General features: G+C 51.1%; 1 protein-coding gene across 1 annotated transcript in view; it reads left to right on the top strand.

Moving 5' to 3' along the window:
* TG (thyroglobulin) overlaps positions 1-16,040 on the top strand; it is a 189,613-nt gene that overhangs the window by 68,795 nt on the left and 104,778 nt on the right. Inside the window, exons 28-34 of the mRNA XM_004697385.1 lie at positions 2,744-2,809; positions 4,617-4,688; positions 6,282-6,419; positions 7,352-7,528; positions 8,953-9,064; positions 10,059-10,138; positions 11,031-11,174. Of these exons, the coding sequence (XP_004697442.1) occupies positions 2,744-2,809; positions 4,617-4,688; positions 6,282-6,419; positions 7,352-7,528; positions 8,953-9,064; positions 10,059-10,138; positions 11,031-11,174 (789 nt within the window). The remainder of the gene's footprint in view (positions 1-2,743; positions 2,810-4,616; positions 4,689-6,281; positions 6,420-7,351; positions 7,529-8,952; positions 9,065-10,058; positions 10,139-11,030; positions 11,175-16,040) is intronic.

The following is a 16,040-nucleotide window of genomic DNA, read 5'->3' as shown; positions in this document are numbered from 1 at the left end:
TAGAGAAGACCAGAGAATGGATGCCCTTGAGTTGAAGGAACATGGTAAGTACCACGGCTGCCAGAAGACCAAACAGATCCACCTTGAAAGAAGTTCAGCCAGAATGCTCCTGGGAAGCAAGGATGACGAGACTGTCTCATGTTCTTTGAACATGTGTGCTAGGCTGGGTTCTCTATAGAAGCAAAATCATCGAATATATGTATTCATCAAGAAAAGGTTTCACACAGTTGGAGACACAGCAAGTTCAGTTGGAGTGCATTCAGTGCACGTGGGGATGAACCCAAGCTCATCCACTAGTCTTGCACTTGAGAGACCAATAACTCAGGTCATCAGACCAGACGACTCCCGGGCCAGTGATGACTCCTGGGATCAGCAGGCCCTATGGCAGGCTGTTGACTCGAGTTCAGAGCTCCAGAGGTGGGGGTACCAAATGCAGGATCCAGTACCAGCAAACAGTAAACAAGCTTTTCCACGGCATCTATTTCTACAGAAAGTCGGCCATACTCCTGAGGGAATTCCCTTAAATTGCATCAGGGATGTGCCCTGAGCAAGGGTATGATGATCCACCCTATTCTTTTTACAACGGATGGGCTGTTAACAGCAGATCCCGTTATGGAGTCAATTATATTGTGCTAGGTTACATCAGGGAGGGTGACTAGGCCTTAACTGTCAAACCACTGAGAATCATGAACCTGACAAGTTGATGCAAAACATCACTCCCACAGAAGGGAGAAGTCCAGAGAAGGACACGATGCTTCGTAAATTAGAGGTCAGTGAGAAGGAGATGGACTGACACAGTGGCTACAACAAGGGACTCACAGTGAAGCAACTGTGAGCATGGTGCAGGTTTGGGCAGTGTTTTGTTCTGTCCGTATGATTGGGACCAACTCCACGGGACCTAAGACTAGAACGATCTTTATGGGAGCTGATTCAGGTCTGTCTCCCTTGGAGGGATTGAGTGGGTTTAACCAAAAATCTCTCTCTACATATGTTTTACACACGCACACATACAGTGACTGTTTGAAAGTGCCTGCATACCCGATACGTTTTCATATGTTCTTGTTGTTAGGTGTAGTGACCCTGTGCGCAACAGAAGGAAACCTTGCCCGGTCCTGCACCATCCTCACGGTGGTTCACATGCTGGGGCCCAATGTTGCAGCCACTGGGCCGGTCCATCTAATTAAGCCCCTCCCTCTTTTTCGCTCTCCCTCCACTTTACCAATCATCAGATCCTTCTCCAGGGACTGGCCTCTCCCATTCACATGTCCAAAGTCTGGAAGACGAAGTCCCGCCATCCTTGCCTCTAAGGAGCACTCTGGCCGTACTTCTTCTAATACAGATTCGTTTGTCTTTTAAGCAGCCCACGGTATTTTCTGAGTTTGGATATAAGCACATTTAAATACATTCCAGATTTCTTCCATGAAGAGGTCCAGAGATGCGTATCCTGACCTTCATAAGAAGTAAATGTTGGTGTCAGGAGGGGACAGTGCAAATGAAACTGACTGAGCAGCTGGCCCCAGCTCTACGTTGTGTTGGGTGGGAGAGCTTATGGCAGCGTCTCCTCCGTAGTGTGTAGAACAAGCCCCAGCTCTCAGACACTGGAGCCCTAGGCCTCTCAGAGAGTCTTGATGTTCATCTCCTTATTGGTACATTCCTCTACCGCCTAGATAGGGCTATGGGAAAGTTATTTAAGGAAACATCACAATATTGGACAGCCTGAGGAGGTCTAGTATCATCGTTTATTCTCATCTCAGAAGGAAAACCAAGGTGGAAGTGCAGCCCCATGTTTTGGGGTCACCCTATGGCATAAAGTAGAGTCATCATTTTGATACCGGATTCTTCAAGATAGATGAGTACACCTCTTTAAACACAAGCATCTCTAAACATAAGAACGTTCTCACCATTTTCAAGGGACATAATTATGAAATATGTGATCTTTTCCTTAGTGGGTGGCTAGAAGCCTGAGATATGGAATCACACTGGTAGGCTTGGAATTCTGCCTTTAATCACTCTGGACTTGGATTTCTAGCATGGCTATAAGATTGACATTCGATAATGTATGAAAGGTATCCATTATAGGGTTGGATCAAGGGTAGTAACATAATAAATGACTCTCCATAAAAATTAAAAACAGAATCTGATGTCCTGATGTCCCAAGTTGTCAGCCAGCTTTCTCCTGCAGAGCCAGGCTTGTATCCCCCCCAGATGATGGGCTTTCTGAACCCTCTTCTTATCCTCTTAGGTGATGAGGGAAAGGATCATTACTCAGAGCTGACTGGAGGCAAAAGAAGCTGCCCTGACTACCAACAAATGGTGTGGCCAACCCAAACTCTTCCAGGATTCTGGCCAGGGGAACACAGGATATTTAATTATACTGATAATTAAATAATGGCAGCCAGCAGTTGCTGGCTGGGTACCAAATGTTGTGGATTGTACTAGATGGGTTATACACCTTATCCCCATCCTCAAAAGTCCTCTACCCGTTTTCCCATGAGCCAAGGCTCTCAAAAAAGTTAAGTGGCTGTTCATGCTCCCTTGGGGCCCTGACACAGACACTGGCGGACATGTGCTGACCTGCTGAGGCTTTGTCACTGAGCACTGAGAGAAAGCCTCCTGCAGATGCACCTTGGCCAGGAGACAGAGGTCAAGCATGGGGGCAGTGGGGCAATTGGTGGAGCTGGAGCTGCCTAGCGTGGGCAAATACACTCAAGCTCCTAACAAGAGCAACCTTCCACTTTTATAGATCTGACATCCCTGGATGGAACTCAGGACACCTTTTCCAGTACCCAGCAGGTTTACCTCTGGAAAGGTAAGCTCCGTGGTAGAGGTGGTGTGTGAGGCAGGCCACAGATTCCATGCGATTGTCTGTACCCCCGTCTTGTTTACTCAGGTCCCTCCAGAGAAAAGTGCGGGGCTCAATTTCTCAAGTGAGCACTCGTTTTAACTAGAGAGGCCTCAACTCCTTGCCAGATAAATTAGTCAAGTCGAAAAGGAAAAGGGGAAGTCTGGAAAACCAAAAAAGGACCAGGAAGAGCCCACCAAATCCTTGGGGATAAAGTCCCTTGACCACAAGCTGCCCAGGCTTTTGAGATGGGGCTCTGAGATGGTTGCCAGTGATCAGAGGCCTTTTTCCAAGGCACTTGGCCCATGTGTCTCTCTCCTTAGTTTGGGAGAGGGCACCAAGTAGGTGCTGCCATGGGCTGCTTCTTGGGCTCATAACAGATTGAAGCAAAGTGGGGCTCCGGTAAAGGCCACAGGTGGTACATCTTCTCTCCTTCGGGAGCTTGGTGGTGCAGTAGTTGAGCACGGAAAGGTTGGTGACTGGCAGCCACTTGTCACTCTGTGGGATAAAGATAAGGCAGTCTGCTTCTTTGATGCTTTTCAGCCCTGGAAACCCACTAGGGCAGTTCTACCCTGTTCTCTACAGTCACTAGGAGTTGGAATTGTCTTGAAGGCCGTGGGTTCTCTACTTAGCTGTCCTCCTTTGAGATTATTGAACACTGACCCAGAGCCAAGGAGATGGAGAGGCATTTGGGAGAGAGACACCATAAGGCACCACCCTGATCTCCCAGAGACCCCAACATGAGGGGACAGATGAGGGCATGGGACGCTAAATCTCAGGTGATAAGAGCTGGGTTAGAAGCACACAGAAACGTCCCCATTTCCCTCATCACGTCCCTCCTGCTTCAGCAAACCCTCCTGATGGGTTTGGGTCACTGGATTTGACTCCCCCAACGTGGAATAGCGACAAAGAGCCCAGAGGGTGGACTTGGTGGAGCTGGATAGCAATGATAGTTGCGTCTCGTGGGACCTGTGCGGCCTATAGAACAAGATGGGCATTAATATTTCCACATAGGCCTGTATGAGCATCAACAGGTATGCCCTGAAACATGTGACTGCTCCTCCGTGTGGTGGCTGTGAGGAGGACGAGGGAGAGAGGGCAGAAGGCATTGCCTGCCGCCATTTTTTTAACATTGTGCAAAGAAGTGATCCACATCTCTTTTTATTAATTCATATTCCTAAAGTAGGTAGACACATAAGGCGACCTCTGTCACCGTAGAGACAAAGCCCGAGGACAGGCAGTGCTGGGTGGAAGCCAGACACGGTCCCCGCCATCTCCTCCTCTTCCCTTCCCACGGGCTCATTCTGCTTTCACCAAAGGCCTAGTGGGATACTTTGCTTTAGTGTTTCCTAATTCTAATTCTTCCACATGTGGGGTCGACTTCACTGGAATTGAAGCCTCGATTGCTGTTGGTTTGGTCACTTCTCTCCTGAGGGTTTGGGATGAATGATGTCACCTCTCAGCCTTCTCGAGAGAGACATGCAGATCACAGGGGGTTTGAGGGCCTATAATTACATGCACATAGTGTTTCCTCTACTGCTTTGCAACGTAAATAATTTCCCTATCACAGATGGTGACCGTTCTTATAGCAAGCGTTTGACTGATGTCCTCCCACCAAAGGTCCAGGTCCGCAGACCCACTGGATTTGCTTCAGATGGTGACCTGGAGGTGGTCCACGAGATCTCCCCACCTTGCTGGGACCATTTTACTGACCAGACACGTGCCTTGTGGGCTCCACCCCACATTAGAATGACCCTGCCCCTTTCTTGTCCAGATTCTGACATGGGATCTCGAGCTGAGGCTGTGGGCTGCAGAAGAGACCTGGAAGCCTCTCCAACAGAGCCAGGTACTTACTGCCTTCGAAGACTCTTCCCGCCCCTGGGCACCTGACTGAGGGGACAGATGCTGCAGGGGGAGGGGGCTGTTACTAAAGGAATCGACCCATTCACATCCTTCTGCTCTGCAGTATGGATTCCCCTGTACGATTCTCCCCTGGTTGTCCCCTTTGTAAGGATGGCCGCTCTTCAGTTGAGTGGCTGGTAGAGAAAGTGGGGTGTGAGCATTGCGCCCCCGCCCCCCACTGCTGCTGGAATCCAAACCCCGGCTGTAAGATAGAAGACAGCAAACAACAGCGGCAAAACACAACCCTGCACACCAGTGAGGCTCTGCTGATGGCCGCATCCCAGCTCTTAAAAGGCGAGGCTCTGCTGATGGTCGGTGGCCCATGAGCCCCTGGAGTTGACCTTGAAGAGTGGGTGCTCAATCGAACCCATCTGCACTGACTTCCTTAAAGGATGTGGTAACTAGGAGAGCCTCTGACCGAGTCACTGCACATCCTGGAAGCTAGGAGTCCACCAGCCACGGGACTGGAAAGTGGAGCTGGAGGCTCCTCCACGGCCAGGCTCCAGCTTCAGGACAAAATGGGGGGCAGTGCGATGGGGCCAACACCCACTGCAGAATAGTTAGACCAGGGCTGCGGCCGCTGCCTTTCTGTCCTGACTCACTACGAACCACATGGCTCTGAGTAATTCACCTTCCTGTGTGGAGCCTTGATTTCTCCCGTTTCTTGTGAAGCTATTCTTGCCTTCCTCTTGTCTCCGTGGATGACATGCCACGCCCAGCACCAGACACAGCTGACCCCCAAATGGTGGTTGTGCTCCCCGCTCCAAAGTTCTGGGGAAGCTCTAATGAGATGATGTGTCCCAGCCACCGGCAGTGGGGTCTACCCAGCTGCTTAGCCACCAGGACTACCTCCTGCATTGGTAGCATGATGGTGGGGAATTCCAGGATTGTGTGCTGGCTTCACGTGTGGCCCCTCATGTCAGGGGCATGGGAGTCAAATCCTACCTTACCTCTGCCTCCATCAGCCTGTGGGCCTCTGAGTGGCTCACCTACTCTGAGCCTCTGCTGCTTCTTGTCTTAATGAACGTTCTAGCAGTGCCCAGGTGGTAGGGGACTGATGAGACACCAAGGAGCTACTACAGTGACTGCAGCAGTAGGGAGTAAGGGCTCAGGACTTGGTAGCCATTATTAGCTGGGTGGTGATTAGCTTTCTAGCACAGAGTCTGCTCATGGCACCATTCCATTAAACTTTGTCCCGTTCCTTGTCTCCTCCTGGGATGCTTGTCACATTGCAGGTGCCAGTCAGGGGTCTGAATAGGGAGTAGGCCCACAGTGGGAGTCCCTGGGCTGCCCTCCCGGTCAGGTCCAGCAACTTCTTCTTGTGCCCACTCACCTCACTGTGCTGGTCAGTGTTCCCAGGACTGATCTTCATTCCAAGGATAGCGAGGAGTTTCCCAATCTGCTCCAGGTCTCTGCGGCTATGCTGAGTACTTAGATAAGGCAGGGGGCCCCCGCAAGAGCATTCCCCCCCACACACACACACCCCTCCACCGTGACGCTAAAGGTACAGGCAGTTGACTTTGTCCTTCTTGTTCAGATGGGACGGCACAGCTTTTCTCCCCCGTGGACCTTGCCCAGATCACTGTGGATGGAAGCCGGCGCCTGCCCAGCCAGCAGCACTGGCTCTTCAAACAGCTCTTCTCACCCGAGCAAGCAAGACTGTGGTGCCTCTCTCGTGAGTGTTCACACGCCACACCCTTCTTCCTCCAGGCGCCGGGGTTCAGGCACACAGGCGCACCTTAACCCAGATGGAAAAGCAGATAGGCTCTCATCCAATGGCACAACTCCAGGATTGCTCTAGTATTAGCACTACGGCTGATACAGAAGAAATATGGGACATAACCTTGATCTTCAAGAAGTTTATGATATAGCTGGTCTCTACTCTGCTGCCAGGCCCATTTTCCATCAGTTATCCACCCATATATCCATCCATCCATCCATCCATCCATTTTGCATATATTTATGTATCCATCCATGCATGTACTCATTTATCTATCCACCCCAACGATCTATGTATCTATTCTCTATCATCAATCTGTATGCCTATTAATCCATGCATCCATGCATTCATGCATCCATAGTCATTGAATAGTCATCGAATATGTGCTATGTCCTAGGATTTATGTTTGACTTGAGATGAAAAAGCAAAACTGAAAATGAATCAGACATGACCCCTACCCTCAAGGAGCTTCACACACCAGTGCCAAAGACTGACATAGGAATTCGGGGGAGGGAAGATCACTCACAACATCCACAAGGTTTTTACAGTCCAGTGGGCTCTGCCCTGTAGATCCTTAGGGCCCCGGCGATGGTCATGGCCATAGATTCAATGAGATTCTCTCCTCCCTTCTCTGAGATTGCTGAGTTTGAGGCTTATTCCACAAGTCCCTTGGGCTCTGTCTTTAGTCCAAGTCACATAGATTTTCTGTTTCATGCCTGCCCTTCTCAACTAGCAGAGCTCCATTTTTCTTGGGCCTTCCATACCAGAGGGACTCAGCTGTCCTAGAGGACTCTTGGCTGGGTACTTCTTCCAAGAGGATCTTGTAGAAGTCACTCTCTGCTGTAGATGTCCTAATGATGGAAATCTAAATGCTTTCTTGTCCACAGGCTGTGTCCAGGAGCCTTCTTTCTGTCAGCTGGCGGAGATAACAGATAGCACACCCTTGTACTTCACCTGCACCCTCTACCCAGAGGCCCAGGTGTGTGATGATGTCATGGAGTCCAGCCCCAAAGGCTGCAGAGTGATGCTGTCCCACAGGCCAGAGACCCTATTCCGGAAGAAGGGTGAGTCCTTCCTTGGAATTGTGCAAATTAGGTTTCCCATGGGCTGCTGGTTCTGTGGCTTCAGGAATACATGGATCAATTTCCTCTTCTTCCTAACACAAACGCATGCATATGGCTTGTGAAGATGCGAAGCAATTCAGAAATGCGAGTCGATGATGAAGAATCCTGCCCTGCAGCCCCACTTCTCAGAGCGACACACGTGTATGCGCCTACTGATTAGAACTGATCTGGCACCATATATTCCAGAGAATCCAAACAAGAGCAGCTTTCATGAGCTTGGGTTGATGTTTTCCTTCGAGGACGCTGTTGATGCTTTTTTATATGTTTTGTACCCTGCACACTGGTCTCCATTCCTTCTCAGGGCTGTTTTGTTGTTGTTGTTGTTGTATTCTTTTTTTGTTGTTGTTGTTGGGATTCTTCCTCATCTGTCCAGTGATCCAATGACCTTTGGCTTCACAACAAATTCAAAGGGAGGAGCCAGTGAGATGGCTGTGACACTCTGAGCATGTGACAGGACTTGCTGGTGTGACAGTTCCCTGTAGGATGATGTGGCTGTTAGTGGTTTGGGGTCCTTCCCCCAGATGCGTCTCTTGCCACACCAGACCTTGTTGCTACTGATTTGACCATCCAATAAAGTTGGAAGGCTGGGAGAATCTTAGTATTCATGCTGTAGACCATAGGTACTTAGACTTATTTGGCCTATGGCCCTCTTTTCAGAAAAAAAAAAAAAAAGACTCCGTACCCCTGCTCCCCAGGAAATTAAAACATTTGTACTCTAGCCCATCATCCAGGATAATGCATAGCTATCTGTTTTTGCAGCACCCCTTGGCTCATTCCAGTGCCACCCAGGGCTGGGTCCACTTTGAGAAATACTGATTGTGGACCAACTCAAAATGCCCCTAGTTTCAATATGGCACCCACTATCGACTCTGCCTGGTACCCCCAATTCATCGACCCTCCCTTTTGTTCCCTCCAGGGAAGACTGTCTCCCCTGTTCTTTTTTTGGGGGGGAAAGGTCAGTTGGCAGGTGTGGGGAGCAGAGCAGAGAATCTTACCGAGAGCCCATCCTCCCATTCATAGCCCATATGCACCCCAATGCTGCAGATACTGAGCCTTTTGGGACTCCCCAGGATCTCCGGGGCTCCTTCGTGGTTCTTTCTACAGAAAGTTTGAGGACTTCCCTTTCTTGGGTCATGCTCTCAGAACCGTGTTACACACCTCTTCTCCTTCCTCTTCACCTGGGTGGCTCTCCGACTTTGGACCCCCACCCCTTACTGTTATTTCATTGAGGCTGGGGGAGGGATCAGAGGGTGACCCCGTCATGTTAGTGTGCCATCGGTCGGTGATTTCTCCTTTGTCCTTGTGGTTTTCCGGAGACAACAAACCTCCCTCTAAGTAAACTCCTGTGTTCCCCCTCTGTGCAGCTGGACTGAAAGATACAGTGGAGAACTTTTACACCCGTCTGCCATTCCAAAGCCTGACTGGAATTTCCATTAGAAGCAAAGTCCCCATGTCTGAAAAATCCATTTCTGATGGGTAAGCTGCCCTGCAGATGGGAGGTGGTGTGGGCTCAGGGGCCCCCCAGCTCTGGAAAGAGAACCGCAAGAATGAGGCTCAGCCTCCACATCAAAAAGGGCCTAAGAGGTTGAACGAGTTTTCAGGAGCCAGGGATGAGCAATCAGCTGCGGGGGTGTGGGGTCAGGAGAGGGAGCGCTTTGAATGGAGCCCAGGAACACTGGTTTGGAGTAGTGCTTCTCAACCTTCCTCACGCCGCGATCCTTTCATGCAGTTCCTGTGGTGGTGACCCCCAACCATAAAGTTATTTTCGTTGCTACTTCATCACTGTCATTTTGCTACTGTGATGAATCCGGCGACCCCTTGTGAAAGGGTCGTTCGACCCCCAAAGGGGTCGTGACCCGCAGGTTGAGAACCGCCGATTTGGAGCCACTTAAACCCTCCTGCAAAGAATGCTCTTAGAAGCTTCAGGTTGGTTCCGTCGCCACACCAAGCTGATAGGCCAGGTGGCTTCGGGAAGTGTGCTGACCGGCAAACACGCCTCTGGAAGGTGATGTCGAGGGAGGAAGCCCGAAGACACCACCGCGAGACCTCTGCTAGGGCATGCCGAGGGTTAACTGCGGACTCGCCTTCCTGGTGGGTGCCTGCCCCTTCTCCACGGCTTCTTCCCCTGCCAGAAGCACAGCTGGAGCTTTCTCCGGGTCTGAAGGGACTGTCGGTCCATGTTCAGGATCCCGCATGAGCCTGGCCCACCACAGGCACAGCCACGTGCTGGGTGAGCATGTCCATGGTGGACAGGAGTCTCCGGAGAAGAGCAGAATTTGGATTTTAGAGAGCATCTCAGAGTGACGAGGTCCACCCATTGATCTTGACCAAAGCACCCTCCCTTCCCCCCTCCCAGTTAGGAAGTCCTACAGAAAGCCGGACTTGAAAGGAAGGATGTGCGTAGCTGAGACCACCCAGTGGGGTCCTGGACACCCTCTGGACCCGCCGGGCCTCTCTTCCTTGTCTCCAGGTTCTTTGAGTGTGAGCGGAGGTGTGACTTGGACCCCTGCTGCACCGGCTTCGGATTTCTCAACGTTTCCCAGTTACGAGGTAGCAGCTTCCCCTCCCTGTCGACAGCACTTATTAGAGTCTGGGGGACACATACACCTCCGCGACGCAGCGTAACCATCAGCACCCCCCTTTCTTGGAGGGGGAGGCATGGAGGGGTTGGTGGAGGGCAGCAAGTTTGATCACCCATCAGCGGGCCATGGCTTCTGGTCCATAGCTCTTTAAGCATCACACACGGCTCTACCTGGCCACCATGGCCTTCCCTCTGCATGGGACTTGGCCGCCTTCTGCTCAGTGTGTATACCATTCAAGTCAGACGGCTTGGACCCATCTGTCCGGTCGACTGTTAAAGCTCGTCTCGGTCCTGTATAATGAGCCATGGGGGGTGCAGTGGTCAAGTGCTTGGCTGCCAGCCGAAAGACCCACAGTATAAACCCACCTACTGTTCCATGCGAGAGAATGAGACCATTGGTTCCGTGAAGATGGAGGCCTTGGAACCCCTGTGGGGCATCTAGCGGCTCTGTCCAAATGGACAGAACGTGCCTTGGAATCTACTTGAAAGCAACGTGTGGGCCGCATCCCATGGTGATGGCGTGGGCTGAGGCTGCCCCTTCATCTCTCAGGGCGTCCACGTCCTCCTCTGAAAGCAGGGGTCCCGTGATCCCTTGCCCCGTGGTGGTGCGTGAGGACCCGATGGCGCCATCCCTAGCACAGCTCCGCCTCCATCCCAGCAGCAGCAGCAGCAGTGTTTTCTCCATCCTTGTGCCCTTAGACGGGAAGCTTCCCTTGTGTGAGTGCTGTGCTTTTCATTGGCATGTCCACGCCTGCATTGTAGCGGGTGCACCCCAAATGTCTGCCGAGCAATGCATTTTCAGAGCCCCTCGTTCACCAGCCCCTCCGCTCATAACCACAGTCCATCGTCCTTTGGCTGCAGGAGGAGAGATGACATGCCTGACCCTGAATAGCCTGGGACTTCAGGCGTGCAGTGAGGAGAATGGGGGAGCCTGGCGCATTTTCGATTGTGACGCTCCTGACGTCGAAGTTCACACCTACCCCTTTGGATGGTATCAGAAGCCTGGTAAGTCGCCTGCCCCGACTGGGGTGTAGGCACCTGTAGTTGGTGGTTTCTCAACCATGCGGAGCAATGATGCCCTTAGGCTGAGGAGTAGGGTGACCAAGACTCACTGGGTGCAAGTAATAGAAACAGATTCTATTAACCCTGAACATAAATTTGTTGGCAGTCTCTTTTCACACATGCACCAAAAGCTGACCGACTAGGTCTCAGGAAAGGGGGCATGGGGCCAAACCCAGGAATGTATTTTGTAGGAACAAAAGGACAACATCCGTCTGTTCTAAAGAGTTCTGTCATTTTATTTAAACTTCAAATTGGAGGGAACTTGGTTCAGCTTGTGCCATGAGCTCACTTGCTGACTGTGAGTGCCAACAAGACTGTGTGCACCTGGGAGGGAAGTTCCTCAACGTATGATGAAGGGGCCACTGGGCACTGCCAGGCTCCCTGGGTTTTCTCCCTCTGTCCATCCATCAGGGTAATGTACCGCATGGACGTTTCAATGAAGGAAAAGGAGTCAAGCAGTGTGGATGTTCTCAACCTGTGGATCATGACCCCTTTGGGGGTCGAATGACCCTTTCACAGGGGTTGCCCAATTCATAACAGTAGCAAAATGACAGTTATGAAGTAGCAACAAAAATAATTTTATGGTTGAGGGGGTCACCACGACATGAGGAACTGTATTAAAGGGTCTTGGCATTAGGGAAGTTGAGAACCACTGTATTAGACTAGCCATATGGAGATAGACTTTCAGGGCCACGGGAGTGCTGGGCTGGTGTGAGCCCTGGGCTGGTGTATTGATTATATTCTGAGACATGCCACGAGCTCAGTTGGAAGCTGATAGATTGTTGAGTGAATGACATGACCTGCACCAGATTCAAGTGAGGAGACATTAACTTCTCAAACCAACCGCTTACCACATGCTTGTGCTCGGAAATGGCATGCCACTGTTTTGAGCCTGTGTCTCCACTGATACAATAACTTATTAGGCCTCCCTGAGGTCCTCTCTTCTCATAGATTTGGGGGTGGTGTCCATGGATCTACTGGGGGAGCTATGGTTGACTGCACGGAGCCTTGATGAACCACACTTAGTGCCAGAAGCAAATTCACAAAAGTGTCCCAGATGCAGAATGATCGTAAGCCCTGTCTTCGTAGGTGTAAAGCGGGCACGGAAGGGCTGAGATTTCGCCACTCCAGCCCCTCCCACAAGCTGCAGAATAAACAGAGGCTGCGCGGCAGCTTTGACATAGAGCATCAGTCACATACTTCTTGGGCCTACAACCCCATCCTAGAAAAAAGTACTCAGCGTCCCTCTGCAATTTAAAACATTTGTACTATAGCCCACAATCCAGGATCAAGTATAGATAAAGTGTAGACATCTACGTTTGTGGCTCTCCTGGGTCATTCCAGCAGAATCATCCAAGGGGCGTAATCGTCCACTTTAAGAACACTGTCTTCGAGTCACGGAATGCCTGAGTCCAGCGGACCCTTAAAAAGAGATTCGTACCTTGGATCTTCACATTGTTCCCTCCACCCAACACAACACGCTGGAGAGGGCAAGGTGAGGAGAGCTGGTGTTGGTCACGTGCTACTGTGGGTCAGACACGTGCCTGGATATCAATCATGCAATACTCCCATCACCCCTATGGAGCAGGCTTAATGATGCAATGACCCCCATTGTCAGAGATGCAGGGTAAGGTGTAGAGGACTGAAGCTGCTGGTTGGAAGAAGCAGAGCCAGACATTGAGTCCCAGTCCAGCGACCCAAATGGATCCTCCCCCCATCTTAGGATATCACCTCTGACTGGTCTACAGTATGCTATGAGTGACAGGATCTCGAAATGATCAGACACCTCGTCAGACGACTCTCCCCCACGGTTAATTGGCTAACAAAGAATATCTGGTTAACCTGCCAAATGCAACCAGCTGGTTGCTGAGCCTGTGGTTCCAAAGCCACTTCTCACTGCCCGAGAGGCCCAGGGCTCCAGAAGGAAGACGGTCCTTGGCCCTTATTCACAGTTCCAGGTGTCCCCTCTGCATTCTTTGTCCTTTGGCAGATGGTGGTTTGGACTTGATTGTTGTTAGGCTGAATGGATCTGCTCTTGCTAACATTCACCTGGAGCTTCCCGTGACTCCGTCTGATCTCAACCTGCTCTATTGACTTGTTGTTGTCACATCTTGAATTACTGTATGAAAAGGAGCTAAGCTGCAGCAGTGACAACAAAGCCAAACCTGATGTCCTCAAGTCACTGCCCACGCCTACAGCCTTTTAGACAGAGCAGGGCCCCTGTAGCGTCCCTAAGACTGTAGTCTTCATGGAAGCAGATTGCTGGTGGGTTTTTCATGCCAACCTTTCGGTGAGAAGCCAAAAGCTTGACCACTGAGCCATCAGGGTCCCTCAAAACCAGAATCACTCCCTCAAGGAATGTGCTGCTCAGAACCTTCAACCATACAAGACCAGAAGGATGACATTCGCCCAAACACAGCGCTCAGAATGCAGGAAGGGGCAGGGAAGAATGGCTGGAAACAGGGAGCCCATGGAGAAAGTGGGGCGAGCGCTGTTACACCGAGGGGAGCAGCAGGAATGCCACAAGCACAATGTGTACAAACTGCTGAACAGAAAACTGGCTTGATTTGTAAACTTCCACCCAAACCACATATGAGGAGGAGGAGGAACAGAAGGAGAAGAAAGCGAAGAATCTGGGTTGTATAATTAAATAGAGTCAGTGTGTTTCTGTTTAGGGAAGAGTGTTCTATTCAGGAGGAACCCTGGTGGCATAGTGGTTACACATTGGGCTGTGATCCTCAAGGTCAGCAGTTTGAAACCACCAGCTGCTCCATGCAAGAAAGATGGCGCTTTCTACTCCCGTGAACCTTCATAGTCTTGGAAACCCACAGGGGCAGCTCTGCCCTGTCCTATAGGGTCACCATGAGTCGACTTTGACTTGATGGCAGTGAGTTTGGCTTTGGCTTTGCTCCATTCCTGGTGGTGTCCCTTCTTTAAGGGACAAGGACAGGGAGTTGTGGATGCCTACACAGGACTTTCACGGCCCAGGAGACCCGATGTCAGCTATGGTCTTTGAGGGGGCTCAGAACTGAGCCCTCACCCCTCACTGCCTCCTTGCTATGTGTGTGCACCCCCTCCCACACCCCCAGCACACCAAAGCTCCATGACGACGCCCCTTTCCATCCTCATTTTGCTCAGGGAAGAGCAGGGTCAAGGGAATCATCAGCAGTTGATCATTTGTTCGGAAAGGTGATGGGGGTTGGATGCCAGCATTTGAGCATCTTGCCGGCTGTGGACAGGAAAGGAGCCACGTTGTCCCTCATCCCAGCTTGTTCCACTGGTTCTTTTCCTCTGGCAGCTCCGCATCGGCTCTGCCAGCAGTATGTCCTGTGGTGTCCGACGAGGGACCCAGGGCTCTGACCAGGAACTACAGGACGAGAAATTGAGCACTCACAGAGGTGTCCTGCTTCAAGAGGCATTGTCTGAGCATCCGCTTAACTGGTCCTCTGGTGGTTCAAACCACACCTCGAGTCAATGGGGCTGGACTGCGTGTCTGATCAGATGCTAAGCATTTTATACACGTTGTGTCATTTAGCCGTCAGCATCGCGAGAGGCTCAGAGAGTTCAAGTGAGCTGACTTATGTCATTCAGTTGATAAGGAGAGAGAACTTGGGCCTCGTTCTCAGACCTGCACAAAGAGGGGATCTTGATGTGTCACTAGGCCATGTCTTAGGTACACCTGCCCCCAAACCATGGGATTTTTTCCAATGGCTTCATCTGCATGTGGAAGCTGGATATCGAATAAGGAAGACCGAATGGAAATCGACGCGTTTGAGTGATGGTGCTGGTGAGGAATATGGATCAAGCAAATCTTCATGAAAGTAGCACAGTCGGAATGTCCCTTGGAGGCGAGGATGGACATACTTCGGACTTGTTCTCAGGAGAGAACAGCTTCTGAGACAGGACATCACTACCAGTAAAGTGGAGGGGCAGTGTAAAAGAGGAGGGCCCTCAACAAGGGGGACGGACACAGTGGCCGCCACCACGGGCTCACACATCACAGCCACCGTGAGGGCAGTGCGGGGCCGGGCACTGCTTCCTTCTGCTGTGCCGAGGTCGCTAAGAATCGGAATGTACTTGATGGCACCTAGCGCCAACCACAGCCAGCACGCTGCCCTCCGTCCTGCTGGTGTCGCCTGTCACAAGGCTGGGTGCTTGGGTGCTGGATGAGGAGTCTTCACCGGGCCACCCAGCGTGCTGGAAAAAAAGGTGACAGCTTTTTCCTTAGAAGCGCCTGGGCTGCTGAGGAAAATGTAAGCATACGTGAGTTACTGCTGTAGCCAATAAGGACTCCTGGTGGCACGGCGATGAAGTGCTCAGCTGCCTCCTGGAGGAGTGGCCTTTTAAACCCACTGCTGGTCCATGGAGAGAAAAGCTAGTGATCCACATCTGTAAAGATGATAGCCTAGGATACACGCTGGGACCACCGTCCACTCGAGCCCTTCTGTTCCCGGAGCTATTGCTGCTAGACACTGCCACTGAGCAATTCCAGACACTTCTACCTGAGCGATTCTTCTAGACACTGCCACCCGAGCAATTCTAGACACTTCTACCTGAGCAATTCTTCTAGACACTGCCACCAGAGCAATTCTAGACACTTCTACCTAAGCAATTCTAGACACTTCCACCCAAGCAATTCTTCTAGACTCTGCCACCAGAGCAATTCTAGACACTTCTACCCGAGCAATTCTTCTAGACACTTCCACCCAAGCAGCTCTTCTAGACACTGCCACCTGAGCAGTTCTTCTAGACACTTCCACCAGAGCAATTCTTCTAGACACTTCCACCTGAGCAGTTCTTCTAGACACT

The sequence above is a fragment of the Echinops telfairi genome, unplaced genomic scaffold (assembly GCF_000313985.2).
Source record: "Echinops telfairi isolate 266 unplaced genomic scaffold, ASM31398v2 ScPeMD7_1;HRSCAF=3_0, whole genome shotgun sequence".
Classification (NCBI taxonomy): domain Eukaryota; kingdom Metazoa; phylum Chordata; class Mammalia; order Afrosoricida; family Tenrecidae; genus Echinops; species Echinops telfairi.
Note: the sequence above shows the minus strand (reverse complement) of the source record. Positions and strands in the feature narration are given on the sequence as shown.